Source organism: Xyrauchen texanus, chromosome 29 (genome assembly GCF_025860055.1).
Source record: "Xyrauchen texanus isolate HMW12.3.18 chromosome 29, RBS_HiC_50CHRs, whole genome shotgun sequence".
Lineage (NCBI taxonomy): Eukaryota > Metazoa > Chordata > Actinopteri > Cypriniformes > Catostomidae > Xyrauchen > Xyrauchen texanus.
The window spans coordinates 6,556,753-6,583,972 of NC_068304.1; the positions used below are offsets into that span (position 1 = coordinate 6,556,753).

A 27,220-nucleotide genomic window follows, 5' to 3' on the forward strand; every position below is an offset into this window, starting at 1 on the left:
TTCAAGTGATTTATGCAAGCGTGACTTCTGGGTTACCTTCTCCTGGATACAGAGAGAGAATGTGAGGAAACGGGAACGAACTGGATGTTTTTAAAAACTGCACGTTGCATTCCTTCGTTATCTAGCACACCTGATACAACACACCAGCTTATTAATAGAGCGCTACAGTGTCTTGGTACCAAAAGTGGATTTTATATAACACTTTATAAAATAGTTATAAGCTATGAACCAAAACAACTTGCTCTGAGGTCAATCACAAGATTACCAATTTTGATTTGATAACAATTTATTTGAATAACTGACAAAAAGGTAGAAAACTGTGGTAAACATGTACAATTAGGGAATGAAATACAGTCCCATGATCCATTGTGAATATTTATTTTAAAGTTATAGATTATAAGTACAGGATCAATATACAGTATTTAAGTGTATTGCAAAATATATACACCAATCAGCCATAACATTAAAACCACCTGCCTTGTATTGTGTAGGTCCCCCTCATGCTGCCAAAACAGCACCAACCCCCATCTCAGGACAGCATTCTGTGATTATATTCTTATGCTATTAAGTGACCTGCCTGTGTGTCATGGAGCATTGTTCTACTGAAGAAAAAACAATCCTCAGAGGTTGGAAACATTGTCAGAGCAGAAGGAAGAAAGTTTTCTTCCAGGATAACCTTGTACGTGGGTTGATTCATGTGTCCCTCACAAAGATAAATCTGCCCGATTCCAGCCTTGCTAAAGCACCCCCAGATCATCACCGATCCTCCACCTGGATGTCTAATGGTTAGACAGAGACCTGGAGAGGCCTAGAAGCCACGGTCATGCACCCACTGAGGAGTGGTGATGATCTGGGGTGCTTCAGCAAAGAAAAAACATTAGTATTGTGATGTTTAAAAATTAATATGAACTTGTTTTCTTTGCATTATTGGAGGTCTGAAAACACTGCATATTTTTGTTATTTTTAACACAATTTTCTGCAAATAAATGCTCTATATGACAATATTTTTATTTGGAATTTGGGAGAAATGTTGTCAGTACTTTATAGAATACATTTTACTCAAACACTTACTTAAAAATAGTAAATCCAGAGAAACTGATCATTTTACAGAGGTCTCTAAATTTTTTCCAGAGCTGTATATATATATATATATATATATATATATATATATATATATATATATATATATATATATAAAATTGATATGTTTTTATATTTCAACTTAATAAAAAAAAAAATTGTGTTTAAAAGTTTCTATGTATGTATGCATCCATCCATCCATGTATCATCTTCTTGCCATAGATGTTCTATCTATTTAGGCTGTCTCAGTTAATTCTGTCTCATCATGTAATCCCAGACTGGCTCAATGATGTTGGGATCAGGGCGCTGTGATGTCCATATGTCTGTTGCAGGGATCCTCCAAGTGTGTGTGTGTGTGTGTGTGTGTGTGTGTTTAGTCAGTCATTATGTCGCCATGGGGCAGAAAAGTACATAAACTAGCTGTCTTTCAATCTCTCTCCAGCAGACTCAGCAGCCACAGCAAATAAAACTCTCAAACTGACACTCTCTATGTCAATAATAAACTGCACCTGTGATGGATGTGCTTTCACCCAACAACATTCATAAATTACAGGTTATAATTAGGATGATCATCTTACCAGTGCTGTTGTGCCGAATGTCAGCACTCCTGGTAAGGGCATCTACATGGTTTGCGGAAAAAAGCCCATTAAAATACATTGCCATTGGGCGCATACCTGGTGCGTAAGATTAGAGAACCAGAACTAACCGGTTTATAAAAATCAACCTTGTGTTCTCATTCCTATATGTGCACACAATGGAAACTGAACATATAACAATGAAATCTTAAAGTTATGTATTTAACAAAGCACAAACAGTGACTGACTGTGAGAGTCCTGTTCTTTATTGACATGTTGAGCATCTTGACTTTTTAAGATTAAGATTCAACTTTATTGTCATTGTGCAGAGTACAGGTACAGAGCCAATGAAATGCAGTTGTTTTCACATATCCCAACTAAGCTGGGGTCAGAGTGCAGGGTCAGCCATGAAACAGCACCCCTGGAGCAGATAGGGTCAAGGGCCTTGCTCAAGGGCCCAACAGTGGTAACTTGGCAGTGCTGGGACTTGAACCCCCGACCTTTTGGTCAGTAACCAAACTAAACCTTAACCGCTGAACCACCACTGGCCTATTTTACAAAATATACACCTCCTACTTTACTGTGATTAACAATCACAGTACGATAAACAAATAAAATACACAAACAAAAATCACTCATCTGCCTCATCCTCTTCATCACTGATAACATATTTTTTGGGTTTCTTGGCAGTAGATTCCTCGTTGTCTTCGGCCTTCCTCTTCCCAGAGTTTTCCCCTTCCTGAAAGAATGAAAGGATAACGTGCATTACTCAATTGGTAGCTGAACACAGCTTAAAGTGGTTGGTTTGTTCTGGATTTCAGAAAGCACTTTTGGACCAGTGTGTCTGAAATCCTGATTGGTCAGACTTAACTCCATCACCCCCTTGAGTACTGAGGTTTTTTACTGCCACAACAACGCTCATTCAACGTGAAATCAATGCGTTGGCCAAGAGCTCAGGTCTGAGTTCACATACTTAAGTAATGTATGTTTCTGGCATTAATGCGCTCTTGACGTGACATTATAATTATGAAAGGTTCCAAGCAAGCCGTTTTTGCAGCTTAGTTTAAATAGATGGTCTTTTGGACTAGAGCGAGTTCTGAAAGTTATAGTACTATATATAGTACGTTTTTTTTATAGTATCCCAAACAAAGAAAAATCTTGTTTGTTTACAGAAAACACTCCAATGTCTCTAGTGAAGTCATAGTGTGTGTTAATGTGGCTCACCTCATCACTATCCAGTCTCTTGGCCTTCATCAGCCGTTGGGCCTTGTCTTCATCAGAGCCTTCATCACTGTCTGAGGAGTAGATCCTGGCCCGCTCTTCTGTGACCCACAAACAAACAAACATAATCATAAGAAACAGCTCAGAAATTTGGAACCATTTTTAAGCATTCCAGAGCATATCTTCATTCCAGAGAGATGTTCTTTCAGTAAATACATCTTAACAGTACAAACAAACAAACCTGAACAAACTAATCTAAATCTCAGCTGGACTCCGGCATAATGCAGTCTTAAGATACCAGCAGGTAATCGGCTGATGACTTGTTACTGCAAGTGAGAGTGTGTGTGCGAGACATGCTGTTTTGGGAACACAAGCTGTTTTTGCAGTGCACAATGTTCTAGCTGATCGCAGCAGGTCTCAAACTCACTCAGAGAATCAGTTGTGCAGATACACTGACCCAAAGGAGGAGAGAGAGAATTCAACCTAGACGACAGATAGAGAGCTCGGCCACTGATCAGAAGCCACTTCAACTTCCTAACATAACATACGTGCCCACTGGCGTAGAGATGAGCAGGTGTTTTCAATCCATTCTATGAGAGCTGAGTGTCAGGAGCAAGTGATGAGAGCATCAAAAATTAATGGTCAACTTTATGCAACCGAGAGGCAAAAAACGCAGGATGGCAGCCAATTGCTGTAGGGTGAAGGGAAGCCAAGGTTGGAATGACTTTCATAAGCAGTACAATAGTGCTGGAATTTCTGATGTGCTTAAAACTCATTGTTACATATTATTATATTTAATTCAATAATTTCAAATGCAATTCGCAAGCTTTTATTGTGGCTAGACTAACTATTCTAATCATATACATATATATGTGTCATAATTTTACTGACTGTGTACTGAAAGCAAAACACAGACCATATTACAGACAACTAGAGCTTGACCAATATATCGGTTTTGCCAATTAATCAGTGCCGATAGGACATTTTGTAACTTTTGGCAAAGTAAAGACTTAATACATTTTGTCAGAAAACGCATTCAAATAATCGTTTTTAAAAACTAACGGCCGATTAATTGTTTATTCTCTTTTCTACCACCTAAATACACTTTACAATTAGGATCAATTTGTTATCATTAACTAACAATGCCATTTATTCATATTAGTTCATGTTAATTTCAACATATATTAATAAATATTTTAAATCAAAAGTAGTATTCTTTTAACATTAATGCACGGTGAACGAACATAAACTAACAATGAACAATTGTATTTTATTAACTACCATTAGCATAGAGTAATAAATGCTGTAAAAATATAATAATTTTTTTTTCTTCATGATACCTAATGCATTATCTATTGTTATTACACAGCTCTCTGGAATACTCGATTCTGATTGGTCAATGGCGTCATCCAGCAGTCAGATATTGCTCTGTAACGACAGTACAACAGGGGATTAAGATGTATTAGACCGCTCATCTGGGTTCAGTGATCTCTACAAGCAAGCTAATAAAATGTTATTGTATAAAATTGCACCAAATCACGTCCCGGACTTTCGGTTCCACTGTACCACAAAGGTGGAATGACCTTTGCAACCCCATCCGTCTTCAAAAAAAATTCAAAAAACACATCTTTTCTATGAGCACTTAACCATTCACTCATATATATATATATATATATATATATATATATATATATATATATATATATATATATATATACACACATACACAGAGTGAAAGAGAGAGAGAATTAATGGATGGGAATTATTAGGAAGCCATGATTGATGAGGGCCAATGGGAGTCATTTTTAATGACTACAGAGAATCAGTCGGTTATTATCGCAAAATAAACCCCTTAAGAGTGATACAAGATCCTGATCACCCTGTTGGGGTTTATTGTGCGATAACAACCGGCTGACTGTACATTACCCCTTAATTAACAAATGGAACCTTATTATGAAGTGTTACTGAAAACACATTAAATGAATCATTTTTAAAAACTTTGTCTTTTTCCACCACCTTAGATATCAATATGTGCAAAATCTAATATCGGCTTTGGGCATTTGGGAATCATTTTTGCATTTTCCAATCGTCCATGTACTAGATAATTTTATTTAACAGGAGGTCGACCAATATATTGGTTTTGACGATTAATCAGTGCCAGAACTTTTGTCACCGTAAAGACTACTATATTTTGTTTGAAAGAAAATGCATTCAATTAACCATTTTTAAAAACCATCTGCATATTATTGATTATCTCCTTTTCCACCACCTTAATTATCAGTGTCTGCTAAATTAAATATCTGCCATGAGGGAACATGCACAGAACAACGCTTGCATAACTTTTGATAGTACAACCAAAACAAAATACAAAAAAACTACCAGCTCTGCATCCAAAATCGCACACTGCCAGAGTAAGTAGTGCATTTAATGAAGGACGCACTTCTTGGCCGGTAAAAGAACGTTCTTCAGGTATGTAGACGAGTAGTATGAAAATATTTCGGATATACTTCCTCCGGGAACGTGGGCATTGTCCCGTGACCCGAACATATGACATAACAGCTACTGCCAAAATAATCTACTCCAGTTTTGTTAGACATGTATAGTTTATCCAAAAGGAACAACTTTCTTGGCATATATAGCACTTACACTTTACATGCGCCACCCTACTCACGGTTTTCAAATTCAGCATTTTGAATGTGATGTGTCCTCAGCTCCCGAGGCATAATGAGATAGTACAGTGTCCTAAGGATGTGCACTTCAGAATCTCATTGAATGTACTAGGTCATTTGGGTATTTCTTGCCAACTGTTTTATGAATACTGAGGATTGACATACTACCCCATTGGCATTCTGTTTTTGGCATACTGCATAGTAAGGAAGTATGCATTCTGTATTCAGACACAGCACCAATTTCCTAATGGAAATAACAGTGCATGCAAGGTAGCAAAATAATATTGTTAAAGTTGTGGGTAAGTTTAGATTGAAGGCTTTGATTCTGTGGAAAATTATACATCAGAGCCGCTTTGCCATTGCAATGACAGTCAGCAAATGTCTTGTTTTTAGTCAGCAGTGCACAATAATCATTACCTGATACCTACACCGACTTTGCAGCGAACAGGCAGCTTTTAATGGTTAAATATATGCATTTTTGCCATCTATTCCTCTCGAGTTGTTACCTAGCTACAGTGCTAAACAGATTTTGCTAGTATTCTCAGAGGTACTGGAGCTCGTGGTGCATGTGTTTTTATAAATCACCCACCCCTCAGTCCTCCTCCACCCTTGTATTTGCTCTTGATGGCAGCCAGGCTGATGGAATCTTCACCCTCCTCATCCTCATCGTAGCGGTCAGGCTCCAGGTATCCAGCGTTTAGACCGCGCTGATGCTGTTTTTCTCTCATGCGTCTCTGCTGCGACTCACGGCGGATAGATGAACGTAACCTCTCCTCTTCTTTCTACGTAGACAGAGAGAGATCACACAAATGTAATGCAAACTCTAATGTCGCTGCAGATTTACACTCAAAGGTCAAAGCCAACTACAACAAATGTAGAATATGAGCACGATTACAGGTTAAATAAATACATAATTTACATAATTTAAATTTCTCTTACATTTCCAGAATTCCACAACTGGGAACTTTGTAACCCTTTGTGCTAGGAATCAGGTTCAATCATCAAGTTGTATTAGATATAATAAATTATAGAAAGGAAATTCAGATCCTTTATAACAGGAATGAATATTATCATTAGGGATGCCCTGTTCAGGATTTGTACCAGGCGATAGCGATCTTCTTGTTACCTGATCAGCTGATACCGATTGTTTCACCCTTTTATCAGGATCTCTGTCATAACTGGCTATATGCAAACTTTCTGCACTGTAAAATCAATTTGCTTATTTTTTGTTGACAAACGCTTTTTTAAATAAGACTTTTAAACAAGTATAGACTAACAAAATATTCTCTACATAAAGATAGGTAGCCCTATAAAAATTAAGCTTAGCGTCAAACTGAAGACAAACTGATAACCTATAGGTAAGGGGTGGGGAACGTCAGGTCTCAGGACAGTAAAAGGCCCGCGAGACCATTTTACCCAGTCCGCGAGGCCATTCAAGAAATAGTTTGAAAACCCCAAAAAATGGCCTTGATTCCATATACAAACACATACATATAACAGTTCATTTATATTCTTTTAAGAATAAAAGAAAAAATAACTATGCTAAATAAGTAAATACTTGAAGGGCACTTAATAGGAAAAAGGTTCCCCAGCCCTGCCATAGGTGCACTTAAACTTAATGTGATGTGCTTCAATGCACCTTAACTTACTTTATTTCCATTTTATTATTATATTTAATACATTAAATGATGGTCTCTTAATAATGTACAAAGAATTATTATATTTATAAATTCTTGCCTGCCTTTTCATTTAGCTGGATGACTGTATTAATAGTTCATTTTTCACTTGTTGCTGCTTGAACTTTATTGAGGTGAACAGGCGCTCTCTCTTGAGGGCAAGAGATGAAAGGAAAGTGGAGAGACAGCACATGTTTCTGGACTCTACAGGTGCTACTATTGTTAATGCTGTTTAATCTGAGATATTAATGAAGATGTTTGAACTCCACCACATCTTGTAACTTGTGTTATTACTGAAAAGCTATGATAATAAAGACTGTTTCACAGCACATGCTGTTTACTCTTTGCCTTGTCTCGTGTGAAACGTCACATTAGCAGTACACAAACTTTTCATTCGCCCTACCTTTCCCACTGCATCGTTCAGCTGAAATAAAGTTTGTTGTCTTACAACACTATGCCAGTATTCCCCACACTCCCAACAATAGAGTCATAGGACATGAATATTGACCAATACCGATCAGTGGCTGATTGTTCGGATCATCCCTAATTCATCGAAATAACTGAGGAAAACTTTCGTTGATGAAGGTTTTGTTTTTATTTAGTCAAAAATTTTAAGTCTACATGATAAATTCTGAATCTATGTACCATTGTTCCATGTGTGTCAAACATGTGGCGTGGTCTAAACTTCAACTGCAGCCTGAAACTGAACTTTTGACCAGAGGTTTGGAGCATATGCAACTGGCTGCATAGGAAAGCTATAGGATGGTCCCTTACACATTTGTGGGTGACTTACCCTTTTAATAGATAAAAACATGAATTGCTTTAACAGTCAGAAAAGAAGTTTAGATAAAACGACCATGCATGCTACCTGCTGCAGCCTTTGTGTGTGTGTGTGTGTGTAAGAGAGAAGAAACATGCTGTGAATGGAGATTCTCTGGCCGGAGGATTTATCATCTGACACTTTGATATAGGATGACTGTCTTATGCAACATCTTATCAGATTGTTGTAAAAAGTTTATCAACAAAGGAAATAAAAAATACCCTTGTTGTTATGTGCATTGCTTTCCTTTACAAAGTTTAAAATATAATCGCTTTTTCCCCAGCAAGACAGCTGTACAACAGCTTTTGGTCATTAAAAACCTTATATCTGCGGTATAAATGGAGGTTTTATAAGAGAAGATGTGCATAATCTTACAACGATTATGCTTAATAAGCCAAGAACGTGTAAGATTATGTACATGATCTCTTTGAAATCACACTTTGGGTGTATTTGTATTGATAGCAGTTTCACATGTTGTCAGTCTAGGGCTAAACTTAAACCTCAAATCTTTGTGACAGCGTGTGCGCTTGTTACCTTTATCATCTCGTTTCTCTGGGACTCAGGGTCTCGTCCAGCCATGGGCAGAATTCTGATCTTCTGTGTTTTTGAGCAGCGGTCAGCGAGAGAGAGGGTCATCTTCCTGTGTGTGGCACTGTCTGTGGAGTGGGGTCTAAACATACACACACATCAGATACAAACTAATCTGATACATGCAGAAATAAAAAGTACATATAAACTGCTACAGATTCATTCATGATCTGTATGTTGTAGTATCTGTCACATGAATGAGGACTAATGCATGTACACTCAGTTAAGATGTTAAGAGTGGCTTTCTTTCTTTAAAGGTAATGTGTGTAGTTTTAATTTCAATGATAAATATCTCCGTTTAATATACAAGCAACTATAAGTATGCCATTTCAGGAGTGTTTGGGAAACCTGTTAGAAAATCAGTATTTTTGCAATTCCATTTGGTGACTCCAGTGGCACAGAAACTACACGCTTGTGTTTTGATGAGGAGTCTGTGTCAGTTTTGCAGTTGTGGTAACACACAGTGACTCCTGCTGGTGGATCAGTAGCTCTTCTTAACAGACTATAACCCATCAAGCTGAGCTAAAAAAAACTCACATAGGAGCCAAACAAACACTAATATTTTAAATCATGTCTCTATTTAAAAAAATAATAAAAATAAATAATAAAAAAAAAATCACAGATGTGGGAATATCACTATAAAATTATAGTTCCAACACTGTATGCTGATTGGTCAATATTGTGACCAAGCTGTGCTGAAATACACTTTATAAAAACATGTGATGACGTGAAACACTTGTTCATTTATTACTGTATCACTGCACAGCACACATTTAGAATTTTCTTTTACGTCAGGGTCTATATCTTGTATACTGTATCTCAGTAAAACTTTATAATTACTTTTCATGCCCTGAATATTTTCATTATGTAGTAGCTGTTTTATAAAAGCAATAAGACACTAGAGGTCGAATTTCTACAAATTAAAAATGTAAGATAAGTTTTGTTAACTAATAAAAACATGAGATTTCTTGAGATTAAGTATATAAAATGAATATTACACATTCAAAATAATGACGCCATATGTACTCTTATCACATTATATTATATGGAATTGATTACCACAGAAAATAATTTTGACCCTCAATTTGCAAAAGCAGTAGTGCACGTACAATGGAAATCTACAGGGCCAGACACTGGTAAATGTTAATAGATCGTACACATTGTTTTAAAATGACTGACAGACCCACTTTTGACCATCTATTTGTGAGACAGCTTTTCCCTTACCATTATTTTTTAGGGTTTGTATTTGGGTAGTATAAACTGATCCTAAACCAGCAGTTACAGAAAAACAGAGCAGCAATTGGATACAGTAATAATCAGTGGGTTGAGCAAGCTACATTCGAATAATGAGGAATTTTATTGTTTCACTGATTTTTCCCTTATGCCTGACAAGCAATTGTGTGGGTTTGACAGTATGTCCTACGGCTGGAGTCAGGAATCAGAGCAGATCTGTGGTTGCATTGCACACTCGCAGCACACGGCAGTTTTTAGCTCTCAAAGTGGCGGGCAATATGTGAGTGCCCCACAAAAACTCAATGCTCCACAGTTCGGTTTGCTTATAACACACATTCAGAAGTGTACTGGTCGAGCATTTCACAAGATTTTGAACAATAGCTAATTATACTACAGTGAACAAGCCTACAAATAAACACACAAGTGTTCCGACAAAATAAAAGCCAAAGGGTTTTTAAAGTTAAGAAATTACAACTGAAATGTGTTATAATTGTATAATAATATTCCTATATTTAGTTTCACAACTACTACTAATAAATTTATTAATATTATTATTATTATTATCATCATCATCATCATCATTTTAGAAATTACAATAATATTTAAGTTGACTGTGTTCGAGAAAATAACCATGTGATTGTAAAGTGGACTGATATCCTTTTACAACTAAAGTGAAGAAAAGAGATTTCAATCCTTTAAAGTCCAGATAGAAGACATTCACTGGAATTACTGTTAATTTTGCTGCTGCATTATCTGGTAGACTAGTTAACAGTAAGAAAAAGTCTTTCTTGATAGGCTGCACATTTATATTGAAATAATGTGTAGTTAGAGGGTTGTGTTTAGTTCCACACAGTGATGTATAGATATTATAAACCGATTAAGAAAAAAGCAACACTGGTATTGGATCGGGATCGGTAGATAAAGAGAAAAATATTGTGTACAGAGTATCGGTGCATCCCTAGAAGGGTAATTTAATGTCATTTCCAGGATTGAGGTGACTATCGTATTTTTGAGAAAGGAATTGTTTTTTTAAAGGCAAGTCAGCTTTTATGGTTATTTCAAATGCAAAATGCAATGTGGTAAAATTACTAAAAACCTAAATCTAAAAGTCTAAATCCTATAAATCCATTCTGAATAAAACTCAAATTGTGATTCTGGACTGACTTTGGTCAAATCCCTTTCATGGGTTTCAGGCATTAAAGGAATATTCAACAGCATTTGTGGCATAATGTTGATTACCTAAAAATATATATTTTTGTCCCTTACCCCTCCTTCTCTTAAAAATAAATAAATAAATCTGGTTTACAATGAGGAACTTACAATGGAAGTGAATGGGGCCATTTTTGGAAGGTTTAAACTAGTGATCGACCAATATATTGCCGAGGACGATAAATCGACCAATATTCTGACTTTTATTAATTATCGGCATCGGGTGATACATTTTCCCATTTGGCTGATTTTTTTCTTGAGGGCACCGAAAATCACCTGTTTGCATTTTCTTCCAGTTGAGCGATCATCTAATATCTTCCTTTGAAGTGCTTATTCTACCAGCCAGAATCAAAAACTTCAGGATCAAAAGTTCCTCTGATTCACACATCATGATGGTCACTCCATAACAATACAAGCAGGTGATCCAGGCCATTTAAACTGTCAGGAGATCTGCATGACCGCGTGATTGCAACTTCAAGGCTGTCACCGAAACCAGGAAAATGCTGCCTCCGGATGCTGTATAAGGAGGTAGGATGAAAATAAGGTGCTTTTTCAAACTGTTCGTAGACCAGTTTCCTTAAGAGATCCTTTCATTCAAAACAGATGTCAGTTAAGCCATTAACTGATTAGGCAGCAAGGTAGCAAGTCAGCTGACTACGTTTTCGGATGCAGCCCAATTAAATGTCTTCTTCACTATGCACTGTATGTGCAATTGGTTTGATTCAGTATTTTTTGAGACAATTTGCTTACTAATGTGAACATGACATCTAAGGTTGCTGGACTACTGTGTGTACTGCTATTTCCTTCCTAATATATTAACAGTTTCATCTATTTAAAATGGTAGATAGCAGTTTCTTCAGATTTCTGTTTAGTCATCAAATTTTAGTAGTTCATTTGCACATGATGAAACTGTTAATATATTAGTAAGAAGGAAATAACAGTACACACAGTAGTCCAGCAACTATGGATGGCATCTCCACGTTAGCAATCACATTTACTCCAAAAATACAGAATCAAACCAATTGTACATGCAGTGCATAGTGAAGAAATTTTACTTATAGCACACGTGAAGCACTTTTACCTTGGGCTGCACAGTGTTCTGGCCCCCACAGTGAGTTTGGTTTCTCCCAAGGTTATTTTTCTCCATTAAACAACATCTTATGGAGTTTTGTGTTCTTTGCAACAGTCACCTTTGGCTTCTTCATTAGGGTTATAAATACAATGATTTAAATTTTATACACAATTTACAATCATATTTCAAGTACACCATGATCACACCAAGACTTTATACAGGTGAAACTCGAAAAATTAGAATATCGTGCAAAAGTTCATTAATTTCAGTAATTCAACTTAAAAGGTGAAACTAATATATTATATAGACTCATTACAAGCAAAGTAAGATATTTCAAGCCTTTATTTGATATAATTTTTATGATTATGGCTTACAGCTTATGAAAACCTCAAATTCAGAATCTCAGAAAATTAGAATATTGTGAAAAGGTTCAGTATTGTAGGCTCAAAGTGTCACACTCTAATCAGCTAAACACCTGCAAAGGGTTCCTGAGCCTTTAAATGGTCTCTCAGTCTGGTTCAGTTGAATTCACAATCATGGGGAAGACTGCTGACCTGACAGTTGTGCAGAAAACCATCATTGACACCCTCCACAAGGAGGGAAAGTCTCAAAAGGTAATTGCAAAAGAAGTTGGATGTTCTCAAAGTGCTGTATCAAAGCACATTAATAGAAAGTTAAGTGGAAGGGAAAAGTGTGGAAGAAAAAGGTGCACAAGCAGCAGGGATGACCGTAGCCTGGAGAGGATTGTCAGGAAAAGGCCATTCAAATGTGTGGGGAGCTTCACAAGGAGTGGACTGAGGCTGGAGTTACTGCATCAAGAGCCACCACACACAGGCGGGTCCTGGACATGGGCTTCAAATGTCAAGCGTCTTACCTGGGCTAAAGAAAAAAAGAACTGGTCTGTTGCTCAGTGGTCCAAAGTCCTCTTTTCTGATGAGAGCAAATTTGGCATCTCATTTGGAAACCAAGGTCCCAGAGTCTGGAGGAAGAATGGAGAGGCACACAATCCAAGATGCTTGAAGTCCAGTGTGAAGTTTCCACAGTCTGTGTTGGTTTGGGGAGCCATGTCATCGGCTGGTGTTGGTCCACTGTGCTTTATTAAGTCCAGAGTCAACGCAGCCGTCTACCGGGACATTTTAGAGCACTTCATGCTTCCTTCAGCAGACAAGCTTTATGGAGATGCTGACTTCATTTTCCAGCAGGACTTGGCACCTGCCCACACTGCCAAAAGTACCAAAACCTGGTTCAATGACCATGGTATTACTGTGCTTGATTGGCCAGCAAACTCGCCTGACCTGAACCCCATAGAGAATCTATGGGGCATTATAAGAGAAAGATGAGAGACATGAGACCAAACAATGCAGAAGAGCTGAAGGCAGCTATTGAAGCATCTTGGTCTTCCATAACACCTCAGCAGTGCCACAGGCTGATAGCATCCATGCCACGCCGCATTGAGGCAGTAATTAATGCAAAAGGGGCCCAAACCAAGTACTGAGTACATATGCATGATTATACTTTTCAGAGGGCCGACATTTCTGTATTTAAAATCCTTTTTTTCATTGATTTCATGTAATATTCAAATTTTCTGAGATTCTGAATTTGGGGTTTTCATAAGCTGTAAGCCATAATCATCAAAATTATATCAAATAAAGGCTTGAAATATCTTACTTTGCTTGTAATGAGTCTATATAATATATTAGTTTCACCTTTTAAGTTGAATTACTGAAATTAATGAACTTTTGCACAATATTCTAATTTTTCGAGTTTCACCTGTAGATATTACGGTTTCATTTTTTGTTAATGCATGATTTTCTGTAAAGCTGCTTTGAGACTATGTGTGTACAAATGAAAATAACAAGACTTGAATTGCATCCGAAAATGTAGGCAGCTGACTTGCTACCTTGCTGCCCAATCAGTTAATGACTTAACTGACAGCTGTTTTGAATGAATGGATCTCTTAAGGAATCTGGTCTCGGAACAGATTGAAAAGCACCTTATTTTATCTTAGCTGCGTATACAGCTTCCGGAGGCAGCATTTTCCTGGTTTCGGACACACCCTTGAAGTTGCACTTACGCGTTTGTGAAGATCCAGTGTGAGCAGCAACAATCACCTGACAGTTTAAATGGAGTGGCTCTCCTGCTTGGATTGTCACATGTCAGACCGTTATGATTTGTGAATGAGAGGAAATTTTGATTCTGAAGTTTTTGATTCTTGCTGATAGAATACACGCTTCATATTTGCAGATGGTATATGATAATAGTTTTATAGATATTTGCCTTTTTATCATTAGAAAATAAAGTTGAAATTACAGAGAACTGTTGAGTAGAGAGAGGGAGAATAAAACAGGTGAGCACTTTAACATTATGCGTCTGTTGCGGCTCTGAAATGTGGATCATTTAAATGACACTGTGTTGCACACTGGTCTACTATTGTAGTAACACGATGGCACATAACAACAAAAAAAAACCATGACTGGTTGTTTCATGTCTCGTCACTTCACATGCAAGCAGGCGACTTATGGCAGCCTCAAGAAAATAAAAAAGAAAGACAAATCAGCCAAAAGGGAAAATTTATCAGCAGATGTGATAATGACAAATGTCAGAATATCGGCATTGGCGATATACCGGTTGACTACTAGTTTAAACACAGAAATGTGAAGCTTATAATTTTATAAAAGCACATACATTAATTCTTCTGTTAAATCTCATGAATTATTTGAGCTGTAAAGTTGTTTAAACTGTCAATTTTACAGTCATTTTAGAGTTTTACGGTTTGTTGACATTATATCGTCATGGTAACAAAGCTGTAAAATTGGCTATAACTTTACACAGAAAAGGTTAGTAAGTGATTTAATCACATTAAAACCATGTTTATGTGCATATTGTTTATGTCTTGTGTCTATGCTTTTGAAAAAGTGAGTATTTTAATGTTTACATATTGTCCCCATTCACTTCCATTGTAAGTGTCTCACTGTAACCCAGATTTTTGCTTTTTTTTTTTTTTAAAAAAGGAGGGGCAAGTCAAAAGTACGTTTTGTGGTAATCAATATTATGCCACAAATGCTGTTGGTTGATCTTAACTTCTATTGAACACGGAATATTCCTTTATGTTCTGTATAATTAGAATGTAAAATACAATTTTAATTTAAGCAATACCTCATTTTGCTCATCACTGGCTGTTTTAAAATGTAAATACAATTCATTTTTGTTCATGACTTTTAAGATTTATCCATACTGACATAAGAACACACAATTTTCATGTTGAATCATGATGCCATCTCTTTCTGTGTACATGTATGATTGACTGGAACACTTTGAGGTCGTAAGTGGGGAAATTCAACACAGGGACTTCAGCTCGAACACGCCATTAGTACTAGTGATTCACAGATACGTTTTTTCAATGGCTGATATCTAGAGAGCAGGATGGCTGATGGATGATATAAATGACGATAAACATAATACAATTTAAAAATGAAAAATCAATTTCTAAAGTGGGTCACACTTTATATTAGGTGGCCTAAACTACTATGTACTGACATTAAATACATACAAGACTATGTATTTACTGTGTAACCACATGTTGTTCAGCAAAATTCACATAGTTGCTGCTACCGAGGTTGAGGTACGGTTAGGTTTAGGAGTAAGTGTAGGGTTAGGATTAGGGGTTAGAGTTAGGTTTTGGGGTAAGGGTTGGATTAGGGGTAAAGTTAACAGTGTAAATACAAAAGTAATAAAATGAAAGTACTTTAAATGTAATTACAATGCAACAACATATATGTACATAATAAGTACATTGTATCAAATGGTTAAGTACGTAGTAGTTAAGGCCACCTAATATAAAGTGGGTCCCTAAAGTGAAAAACACTATGCAATATTTACTCAAATTTGCATTAACTTGAAAAGGAAATATCAACTGATTAATCGGCCTAGCTGATATATTGGTCTGTCAATAATTAGTACTACTGAATACTGATACTGTAGAAACACTGATTAGTACCAGTTCTTTTGACATCACTAATCTCCACTGAAGAAATGGTGCGTGTGTGTGAGACGCACCTGAAGGTGAGTTTGGTTTTGAACACAGCTTGTCCCTGCAGTCCTGTACCCTGACGGATGAAGAGGTGGTTGTGATCACCCTGCAGTGGAGCTTTATACACATCAAACACCTCGTTCCCCAGGTGCAGAGACATGCTGCATAGAGAGAGAGAGAGCTGATTACCACATTTCTGCCTCATTGGATCTCCTGTGCATTAATGAGCAGCTGCTCAATGCTTTTGCATGATAATTTAACACTGAAATCTCCACTGTGTTTGTGTTCTCACCTGCCGTCGGACCATTTAACGATCCGTGCATTGCTCTCTTTGACTTCATTTCCCTCCTCATCGTGGCGAGCGCGCCACCTGATGGTGTTCTCCACCTTCAGCTTGAGACGCGTCCTCCCTTCCTCATCCAACATCTCCTCATCTTCAAACTCATCCTCATAATACTGAGGGTCAAATGGCCTGAGACAGCATGAGAGAGGTGTTAGATCAACAAATCACTGATGCCGGTCTTTAAGATGCTGCATGCAGTCATCCCTTCAGTTTTCCTGGACACACTAAACACACCTGGGCTCCACGCTAAGGAAGTTGGGAAGTTTGACGAAGTATAGTTCACTGCCCAAATCTGTGCTAACTTTAGGAATCTCCACCTCAATCCTGGTTTCTGAAACCGGCTCTTCTTCAGGCTGATCTCCTTCCAGACCGTCCTCTGCATCCTGTTCATTCAGAGCAGTTCAAATCAATTGATCTGATCAATACATGTGAATTTTCATTAGATCTCTTAAGAACACAGCACAGAAGTACAGAGAGAAGAATGGTGGAAAAATGTCTTGAAAAACTGAATAATGATGTTTTGGAGAAAGAAAACCTTGACTGACATTAGGGAAAACATTAATGCATAACATGACCCATTTCATTTTACAGCGTAGTTTTTAGCCAGCCTTAACATATGTTTTTTTGCACCTAGTAAAGATGTGACGCCTTTACAACAGCTGGTTTACATGTGCTTTAACATGTAATTTGAGCTTGAATCAACAAAAGTTAAATGTAGCATTTTTGGGGGGCCAGGGTATCTCAGCGAGTATTGACGCTGACTATCACGCCTGGAGTCGTTAGTTTGAGTTCAGGACGTGCTGAGTGACTCCAGCCAGGTCTCCTAAGCAACCAAATTGGCCCAGTTGCTAGGGAGGGTAGATTCACATGGGATAACCTCCTCATGGTCGTGATTAGTGGTTCTCGCTCTCAATGGGGAGTGAGGTATGTTGTGTGTGGATTGCGGAGAGTAGCATGAGCCTCCGCATGCTGCGAGTCTCCGCGGTGTCATGATAAGATGCACGGATTGAAGGTCTCAGAAGTGGAGGCAACTGAGACTTGTCCTATACCACCCGGATTGAGGTGAGTAACCTTGCCACCATGAAGACCTACTAAGTAGTGGGATTTGGGCATTCCACATTTTTTTTTTTCTTGTCCCATCCAATTACGTATTATTAAAATTAAAGGACTAAATATGTGAATTATGAAAATATTGTTTTATACATAAAACAGTTATTACATAAGACTACATTAATAGCCTAAAATGATTATTTGAATGTGCAGATTTGGAAATAAATATGCATGTGGACTGGACTGGGAGGCTCTAGGGGGTTGGCTAAAAAAACAATAAAAAGTAAAAGTGGAAAAAAAGAAATAAAATTATGTTAATAATAATAATAAAAAAAGACTGGTTGGAAATTATGAGATTATTATTCATTGTTCTACAAACACAGTTTTTAAATGCCAGAAATAATAATAATAAAAACAAATGCATTTAGTTTTGTGATGAAAAAATATTTCTTGAACCTATACAAACGTCAGCAATAAAATAAGGAAAAAGATAAACTCAAAGTTAAAAAAGAAACATGTTTGGAGATAATATTTTACTTTTTTTTTCTTTTCTTTTTTTTTGCACAATGACAATATATAAGCCAATTATTTAATTAAGCTAATAAACTCAGTAAAATATAAACATCCCTTTTTCAGGACAGTGTATTTTAAAGATAATTTTGTAAAAATACAAATAACTTTAAATATCTTTATTGTAAAGTGTTTAAACAATGTTTTCCATGCTTGTTCAATGAACCATAAACAATAATGAACATGCACCTGCAAAAAGTGCTCTTCACTTATGAGTCACGGTTTTGTTTCACCAGGGGTGATGGTCGGACTCACGCTTACCGTCAAAGGAATGAGTGTTACACCGAGGCCTGTACTCTGGAGCGGGATTGATTTGGAGATGGAGGGTCCGTCGTGGTCTGGGGTGGTGTGTCACAGCACCATCGGACTGAGCTTGTTGTCATTGCTGGCAATCTCAATGCTGTGTGTTACAGGGAAGACATCCTCCTCTCTCATTCCTGCAGGCTCATCCTGACATGATCCACCAGCATGACAATTTCACCAGCCATACTGCTCATTCTGTGCATGATTTCCCACAAGACAAAAATGTCAGTGTTCTGTCATGGCCAGTGAAGAACCCGGATCTCAATCCCATTGAGCATGTCTGGGACCTGTTGGATCGGAGGATGAGGGCTAGGTCCAGAAATGTCCAAGAACTTGGTGGAAGTGTGGGGTAACCTCTCACAGCAAGAACTGGCAAATCTGGTGCAGTCCATGAGGAGGAGATGCACTGCAGTACTTAATGCAGCTGGTGGCCACACCAGATACTGACTGTTACTTTTGATTTTGAACAACTGGGTATTTATACTGAAAATGAAAATATAAAGCTGACATTATATTTAAGGAAGGGGGGTCCCTCGGAGGTATCATCATATTGGTGGTCCTAGGCATTGAACAGTTTGAAAACCCCTGTTCTGGACAGTTTGGAAGCAGTTATGTGTTTTTAGACCACATGTTTAATTGCAAAAAAATTAAGCTCCGACATTGTGCTTCAATATGTGCTGTTTAAGTGTCTCACCAATGGTTGGCCAGGTGTGGGGGGTTTCTCTGCATCACTGTCTGATGAAATATCATCTGCTTCCCCAAACAAGTCATTTGCTTCTGGTTTCTGCTTATCTACACACACACACACACGCGCGCGCGCACGCACACACACACACACACAGAGAGAGAGAGTAGGTTTAAAATAGATGCTGTGTGTTTATGACCTTGTGTTTCATCTTAACAAGCATCTGTCACTCACCTTTCTCTGTTTCTGGATCAGAATCTGAGTCAGAGTCAGAAGCTATTTTTTTATTTTTCTTCCATGTGAATTCCTCCTCGCTGTCACTGGCTTTCATGGATTCTGAAATTAATCGCAAACACAGAATGATTCTTGTTACAAGACATTGACATATATTGTTTTGGCCCCATTTACACCTGGTGATATAGAAAAAAAGATTTTCTCTCATCGTTAACTCAGATGTGTATGACTTTCGTGCAGAACACAAAGTAGGTTTTTTTTTTTAAATATTTCAGCTCTGTTGGTCTTCAAAATGCAAATGAATAGTTGACAGAACTTTGAAGCTCCATAGAGGACATAAGGGCATCATAAAAGTAATCCATTTGACCCCAAAGGTTAAAACAATGTTTTCTGAAGTGATTCAATCGATTTTTGGTGAAAGCAGACCAAATTGTAACTCCTTTTTCACTATAAATCTCGATCATGATTTCAAGCTCGACTAGTCTTCCTATAGCGCCATCTAGCACTCTGCGCATGGGCATAATGCTAGGAGGTAGGGATGCTCCAATAAGAACATTTACAACCGATATGATCTTCTGATACAGATCCCAATAATTTCACCTTTTATCAGCAGGATCTCTTTCATAACTGGCTATATGCAAGCTTTCTGCACACTGTCACTGTTAATTGAATTTTCATCTCCCCAGTAAAAACACTTTGCCTAGCTTTTGCTGACAAAAAATAAATTACAAATAAAATAAGTTTAAAGGCATATTTAAAAAAAAAAACTATTAAAAAAGACAAAATATGATCTATATTAAGTTATGATAGCTCTAAAAAACTAAAAACTTAGTGTCAAACTGAAGACAAACTGATAATCCATAGGTGCAGTTAAACTTAATGTGAAACTTTTGGTTATTGATTCATTGTCATTATTTCATATAATTATTATTATTCCTTATTTTATTTCTATTCTACTTTATATTTAATACACTATATTATGGCATCTTAATATTGTACAAAGAATTATTATATTTATAAATTCCTTCCCTGCCTTTTTATTTAGTTGGCTGATTGTATTAATAGTTCATTTTTCACTTGTTGCTGCTTGAACTTCAATGAGGGTGTGGCCGAGCGACATCTGTGGAGAGCCAGGCAGGGAGTGAGTACAGTAAGGATTGACATCTGTGAGAAATTACCTCTAACAGCTTTTTTGTGTTTGCAGTGAGAGCAGAGAGGAAAGGGCAATCCAGACCACCGGAGGAGAGAGTGGCAAAGAGCAGTGTGTTCGTGTGGTCATTTAGCAGCAGATGCAAAGCTTTTTGTAGTTTGTGTGAGCAATAAAAAAACCACAACTTGAATTGTTACCCGTCTCCCGCTTCCTCCTTGAGAGAGTTGAAAGAACGTGTCACAGTGGTGCCGAAACCCAGGAAGGAGGAAAGATACACTGCCATGATGTCCTCACTGCTGGAAGAAGTCTTCAAGTCCCTCGCCAGCATCCACTAAGCAGAACACCAGTCCCTCATTGAGCTGAGGATGGAGCAGGAATTGTTTCGAGGTGCTCCTCCAGGCCCAAGCGGAGGACCAGCGAGTATTGTGGAGCCTGCTGCCCCAGGGCGGCTGCCTTCAGCCGTAACTCCATCAGCAGCAGGACCCCATGTGACGCTTGTGAAGATGACACCACAAGGTGACCTGGAGGCCTTCCTGGACCTCTTCGAGCACACGGCCAGAACCCTGAAGTGGCCACGCTCACAGTGGGCGGGCCATCTGCTACCGCTGCTTTCTGGGGAAGTCCAACTCCTGGAGGTATGCCCATTTGAAGAAAGCCATCCTACAATGGGTTGGCCACAGCCCGGAACAGCACCAGCAGCATTTCTACACACTGACGTGAGCGAGGTCGGCTGCCGATTCGCCATCGCATAACAGATCTGAGACGCCTGCCGGCGGTGGTGGCTGACTAAAAAAAGAGGGCAATGCCGATGACGTCATCAACATTGTGGTGCTGGAGCTGTTCGTCTCGCAGCTGCCTAAGGGGATGGCAGAGTGGGTTCAGTGCCACCATCCAGTTGGCTGAGGACAAAATAGCGGTGTATCTGGGGGGCGGAGAGTCCTTTTCTCTCTCTCTCTCTCTCTCTCTCTCTCTCTCTCTCTCTCTCTCTCTCTCTCTCTCTCTCTCTCTCTCTCTCTCTCTCTCTCCCTCCCCCTCGTCCTTTTCCTGCTCTCCAGAAACGGGGAATACATTCCCCAAAACCGGTTCCCCGTTACCATGGGCCATTCTTCCTGCTGGCCTTCCCTAACCCTCTCCGCTCTCCCCCACAGGCTGGTGATTCTGCTGCCGTGGGTGTGAAGTCTTGGTCGGTCTGCTATAGCTGTGAGTCCGGGGACATTTCTAAGACCGATGCCCACAGTGAAGGTCGAGACATTGGTCTGGGTCCCCGACACACCACAGGCTGCCCCTGATTGAGCAGAACCATACTGGATACCTGTGAATATAAAGGGGGGTACATATCAAGTTTGCATCTACATCGGCTCTGCGTCAGAATGGCGTAAGGGAAGGGGAAGTTTCGGTTTCCCCAGCCCATAGAGGATTCCCTGCCGGGGATTTCCCTCTGGAGCAGACGCAAGACGAGACCCTTAAGCACACCTTTGAGTACAAATAATTGATCAATGTCATGTCAATGTTTCTGGCCAGACAGCACTCGCATAATATTACATTCTTTAACATTTCCTCTCCAAAATTTGCCACTTTTATTGCAGCTGAGCTCGCTGTCTCGTCAAATAGCCAGATTTATCAGAGAGCCCTACACATAAACCTGCTGTCTTTGACGTTGTTCTGGTTTGAAAAGGCATGGTTTTAAATGAGATGATGAAAACCATCCATAAGAGTATTGAAGCATATGCACACATTGTAAAGACATAGGCTTTACATAATAATAATAATAATAATAATACATTTTATTTGTAATGCACTTTACACATGAAGGAACATATCTCAAAGTGCTACAAGTGCACAGGTTAAAAAAAAACAATAAAAATAGATTGAAACATTTAATAACAAAATACATAGGCTGTATTCCACTACAGATTACAGAACACATGCTGTAAAATGCAATTTGTAACATATTCTGTTAGATTACTCAAGGTCAGTAACGTATTCTAAATACTTTGGATTACTTCTTCTGTACTGGTAGATTTTTTCACTTGTTTTGACTATAAAAACTCTGCTAGTACAGTAAGACAAAATGCACATGTTAAAAATACATTCTCTGAAAAACCTAAATATCTGATGCAGTGTTGTTTCTAAAACAAGATCAATCAAAATGATCTTGTTTTAAGGATTTTTAGATATTTGTATATATTATAGTATTATACCATTTATATGTATATAGCAAAAAATCAAGCGAAGTGGGAGAAATCCTTTCAAACTTGCCACCGAGAGAGCTTGGGTACAAGAAACCATATATCAAAACCAATATCGAACCTAAAACTAACTTTACCCCGCTCTGTGTGCTTAGGTGTGAGGGACTTGCAGTAATTACAGTATTAGGACAAAAGGTGTCCCAACTGTAAGTCCAACATGTACGCAGTACATGACATGTAAAAAAGGGACTGTCCACGGTTTTAAAGTGACATCTGGTCACCCTAACTGCGAATGCGATTCTCCAGTGCAGTGTGGACCACCAGTGCCCAACTGATCAGCTGCACTGCATGGTACCACTCATAAATGAATAAAACATGGATAACTGTGAGGACATTTGGCATACAGCTGGAGGGATTCATCTTAATAATATGTGTATGTGCGTGTGCCTCTTATCAATTGTTTCATGTGGCAAGGATTGTCCTAATGCTGAATTGTATGAAGACGAAACCCTGTCTGCATTCAGTGAACATTTTACAGTTATGTTTAGACACTGTATCTGGCTATTTGATGAGACAGAAAGCTCAGCTGCAATAAAAGTACCGAATTTTGGAGAATAAATGTTAAAGAATGTAATATTAACTGAATTGACGGATTCATCTGAACAATTAAACAGCAGGGAACTTTTATTCTGTCTCACAGCATTGAGAAAGACGATGGTGCAGGTTGGCCAATCAGAAGAAAGGGGAGTTTCAGGTAAACCAATATGTGCAAATCAAATATTGAAGCCATATACTAGTGAAATCAAATAATCAAAAACGAACAGTGTCCCGTGGCTATTTTTCCAATTTCCTAATTTTAACTTGAGCATTAAATCGAAATTATGAAAAACAAGTCATTATTTGTTTTTTTAATATTGGTATTGTAAACGAATAAAGAAAAAAGTGTTTTTTTGTTTTTCCGATTTTTAATTCCTAATTTAATATGAAATGAACGAATGATACATTAATTTTTTCCCCCCCTCATTTTACTTTTGACTTAACATATGAAAATATGAACCGACTAAAGCTTTTTATTTGTTTATTTTATACACATTCATTAAAAATGAAATGCTCTTTTTTAACAGCCAGTAAAGGAATGTTCTATACATTAATATAACAGTGCTGAAAGGTTTATGTATTTATTGCGCCCTCTTGTGGACAATTTAAAAATCAGCTGACTTAAAAATTTGAATATATTAAAATTTATACATTACTTTCATTTAAAAAAGTACAATACATTTTCATGGTTCAGTCAGTACTGGTTATTTTTGTAATGAATGTAGCACTATTTTACTTATCGTGTTATTTTTTTCATTCAGTATAAATTTAAAAAACTATCGATAGATCGGTTATCGGCAGGTACTGCCAAACTGTACTGATCGAGACATAGGGCGTGAATATCGGCCGTTACCGACAGCAGCATCACAACTAGGAAGTGTAATTGAGCTTGAAAACATGATAGCCAAGGATACTGCCGATATCAAGATGTACAGTGAAAAAGGACCTCACCCACACCTATCATATTGCTTCAGAAGACATAGATTACACCACTGGAGTTGAACGGATATCTTTTATGCTCCCTTTATGTACTTTTTGAAGATAGAAAGTCATACACATCTGGGGATGGGATTAGGGTGAGACTTGATGAAATGATGAGAGACATTTCATTTTTGGGTGAACTGTCCTTTTAACACCCAGTGTAAATGGGGCCTCTGTCTCTTAAAGGAATAATTACCCACTATTTACTCCAAACCCATATGGCTTCATTTATTAATGGAACACAAAGTGATCATTGATTGACTCCCGTTTGTAACGCCTAAATCAAATATGGTGATTTGGTAGTTGGACATCAATAACATGAAATTGGTTGTCTTATGACCAAATGCCATGACATCAAACCACATATGAGCCAGAACTCATCAAACTATATTTGCCATATTTGATTACAAACTGGAGCTGATCAACAATTTGGTTTAATAGTGAATATAAATTACTCAAATTTCAATCTGTTCATCACACAAAGTGATTGTTTGGCTTCAGAAGACTTGGAATATACTGCACAAGCCACAGTGACTACTTGTACTTTGGTTTTATGTTGTTGAATTATTACATTTTTTTCCATTTTGAAGCTTAACAGCCGAGTCACTATTCACTTTCATTATATGAGAAAAAGCTTTTTGGAGATTCTTCAAATGACTCCTCTTGTGATCCTCAGAAGAAAGAAATATGGGTTTCAAAGTGGCATGAGGGGGATAAATGATGATGTTGACCTTTTCCTTTAAGGTATAAACAGAGCATGTAGACCATTTTTACAGTCTGTGATGGTCATTTCAGCCTTAATTTAGCAGAGTAAATGAAGCAGACCTTTTCAATGTAAATATAGAACATTATTCTTTAAATTCTATAACCCTTGCTGACACTAATAAAATGGAAAAAACGGAAATGGGAAAAGTCCATTAGATGCAAACAACTCACTCACAACTTTAGCACGTCTGTCTCTCTGTCTCACTGACCTGATATGCGTCTCGCCCCTTCATCATTCGAATGTTCCCTCTCGTCGTCTGTGTTCTGCTGTTTCTCTTCATCTGATTGGTCGCTCTCTCCATGACCTCCCCACTTCTCATCTCCAGAATGAGCCATGTCTTTCCCGGAGCCCTCTACATCTGAATGAGGTGTGCCTGGATCTGAATGACCAGTTCCTGCATATGAGCGTGGACTTCCTGCATCTGACCCCGGACTTCCACTACCTCTATCAGACTGAGGACTTCCTGCCCCTGAAGCCAGGCTTGCAGCATCTGACCTTTGACCCCTGTTGTCATCATAATCCTCCTCCTCCTCGTGGTGACCCTCTGACCCGCTGCGCTCATTGTCAGAGTGCATGCTTGCGTTTGACTGGTTGCCCGATCTCTCTGATTGGCTGCCGCTGCGCTGGCTGCCGCTGTGATGGCTGCCGCTGTGCTGGCTGCCGCTGTGCTGGCTGCCGCTGTGCTGGCTGCCGCTGTGCTGGCTGCCGCTGTGCTGGCTGCCATGCTCATCTTCGCTGTCGTCTCCGAACAGTTCTTTATTGCTGGGTTTTCCCCCATCCTCATCCTCATCGTGATCTCGGTCACTCTCGCTGGCCGATGCGTTGCTGGCAGATCTGGGTCTCTCGTGCTCCGAATCAGAGCCAGAACCAGAGCCAGACTCTGAAAAACACAACAAAGCATTACTAGTTTATTACTTACTAAAAAACAAAATCACAATTTCCAGGTTTTCCATGACCAAACATTTTTTACAATGGAAACAGGCCTGTGTGATTATAATCAAAAGAACAGTTTACTCAACACAATTTTAATTAAATAACTTATTTTGAGTGGCATCACTGCATGTCATATTCTTCAATTACACCTCCAAAAGAAGCTGTTCCTGAATTGGCAGACATTTGATGGGTTTTACTATCTACCTATTCTTAATTCACCCCAAAATTTAAATGATCTCATCATTTACTCATGCAATTCCAGTTGTGCATGACTTTCTTCTGTTGAGCTCAGTTGAGCTATACAATGCAAGTGAATGGGTGCCAAAACTTTGAACCTCAAAATAGCACAAAAAGGCAGCATAGAAATAATCAATATGACTCCAGTGGTAAAATCCATGTCTTCAGAAACGATAAGATAGGTTTGGGTGAGAAAAATCAATATTCAAGTCCTTTTACTACAAATCTACACTTTCACATTCTTCTTTTGTTTATGGCAGTTCATTCTTCATGCATATCGCCACCTACTGGGCAGGATTTAACTACTAAATTGAATGGATTACATTTATGCTGCCTTTATTTGCCTATTCTGGTAACCATTCACTTGCATTGTAAGGACCTACAATAGTTCAGAGAATATTCTTTGAAATATATGTTTGTGTTCTGCAGAACAAAGAAACTCATACACATCTGGGATATCATGAAGGTGAGAGAATGATGTGAACATTTTCATTTTGGGTGAACTATCCTTATAATTATTTTAGTTGTTTTAAGTCAGAAAACCGTTTATCTAACATATCTAATATATCTCAAAACATGTGTTGTGCCTGTTTTGTTTTACAAAAAGTATTGTGACACTAACATGCACCGTCGTGGAAAGTCTGCTGTGGAGTTTCCCCTTAAATGTCATAATTCCTACAGCTATTGTAACTACTGTAATAATACGTGTAATAACGATGTCATTTGACAGGAACCATGGTTACCATGCTAAATTACTTTTAATATCTGTTCCTCCTGATCAAATGCGGCCATTAAAATTTGCGAAGTGCTGGAACTGACAAGCTAAAAGTTTAACATGTCGCTTAATTTGAGATGAGGTCATGCAAACATGTTGAACACATACAATGAGCACAATTTAAACGATAAATGTGAAGATTAATGCACCTCGTTGCTCATTATTGTCGCTGTCGCCATCACTGCCGAATAGCTCGTCCATGTCAGCCATCCTCTGTAATCATCAATATCCGGG

The 27,220-nt window shown here is 38.1% G+C and overlaps 1 protein-coding gene across 1 annotated transcript; it reads right to left on the reverse strand.

Annotated features, from left to right (window-relative positions):
• Nucleotides 1–1,273: 1,273 nt before the first annotated feature.
• Nucleotides 1,274–27,220, reverse strand: LOC127623361 (RNA polymerase-associated protein LEO1-like). Its single transcript, XM_052097787.1, has 11 exons — nt 27,136–27,220; nt 25,250–25,921; nt 19,359–19,460; nt 19,134–19,231; nt 16,751–16,899; nt 16,466–16,645; nt 16,200–16,334; nt 8,576–8,711; nt 6,135–6,327; nt 2,880–2,977; nt 1,274–2,394 (listed from the first exon to the last, which is right to left on the reverse strand). The coding sequence occupies exons 1-11, from the start codon at nt 27,194–27,196 to the stop codon at nt 2,287–2,289; spliced, it is 1,932 nt and encodes a 643-aa protein (XP_051953747.1). The 5' UTR covers nt 27,197–27,220; the 3' UTR covers nt 1,274–2,286.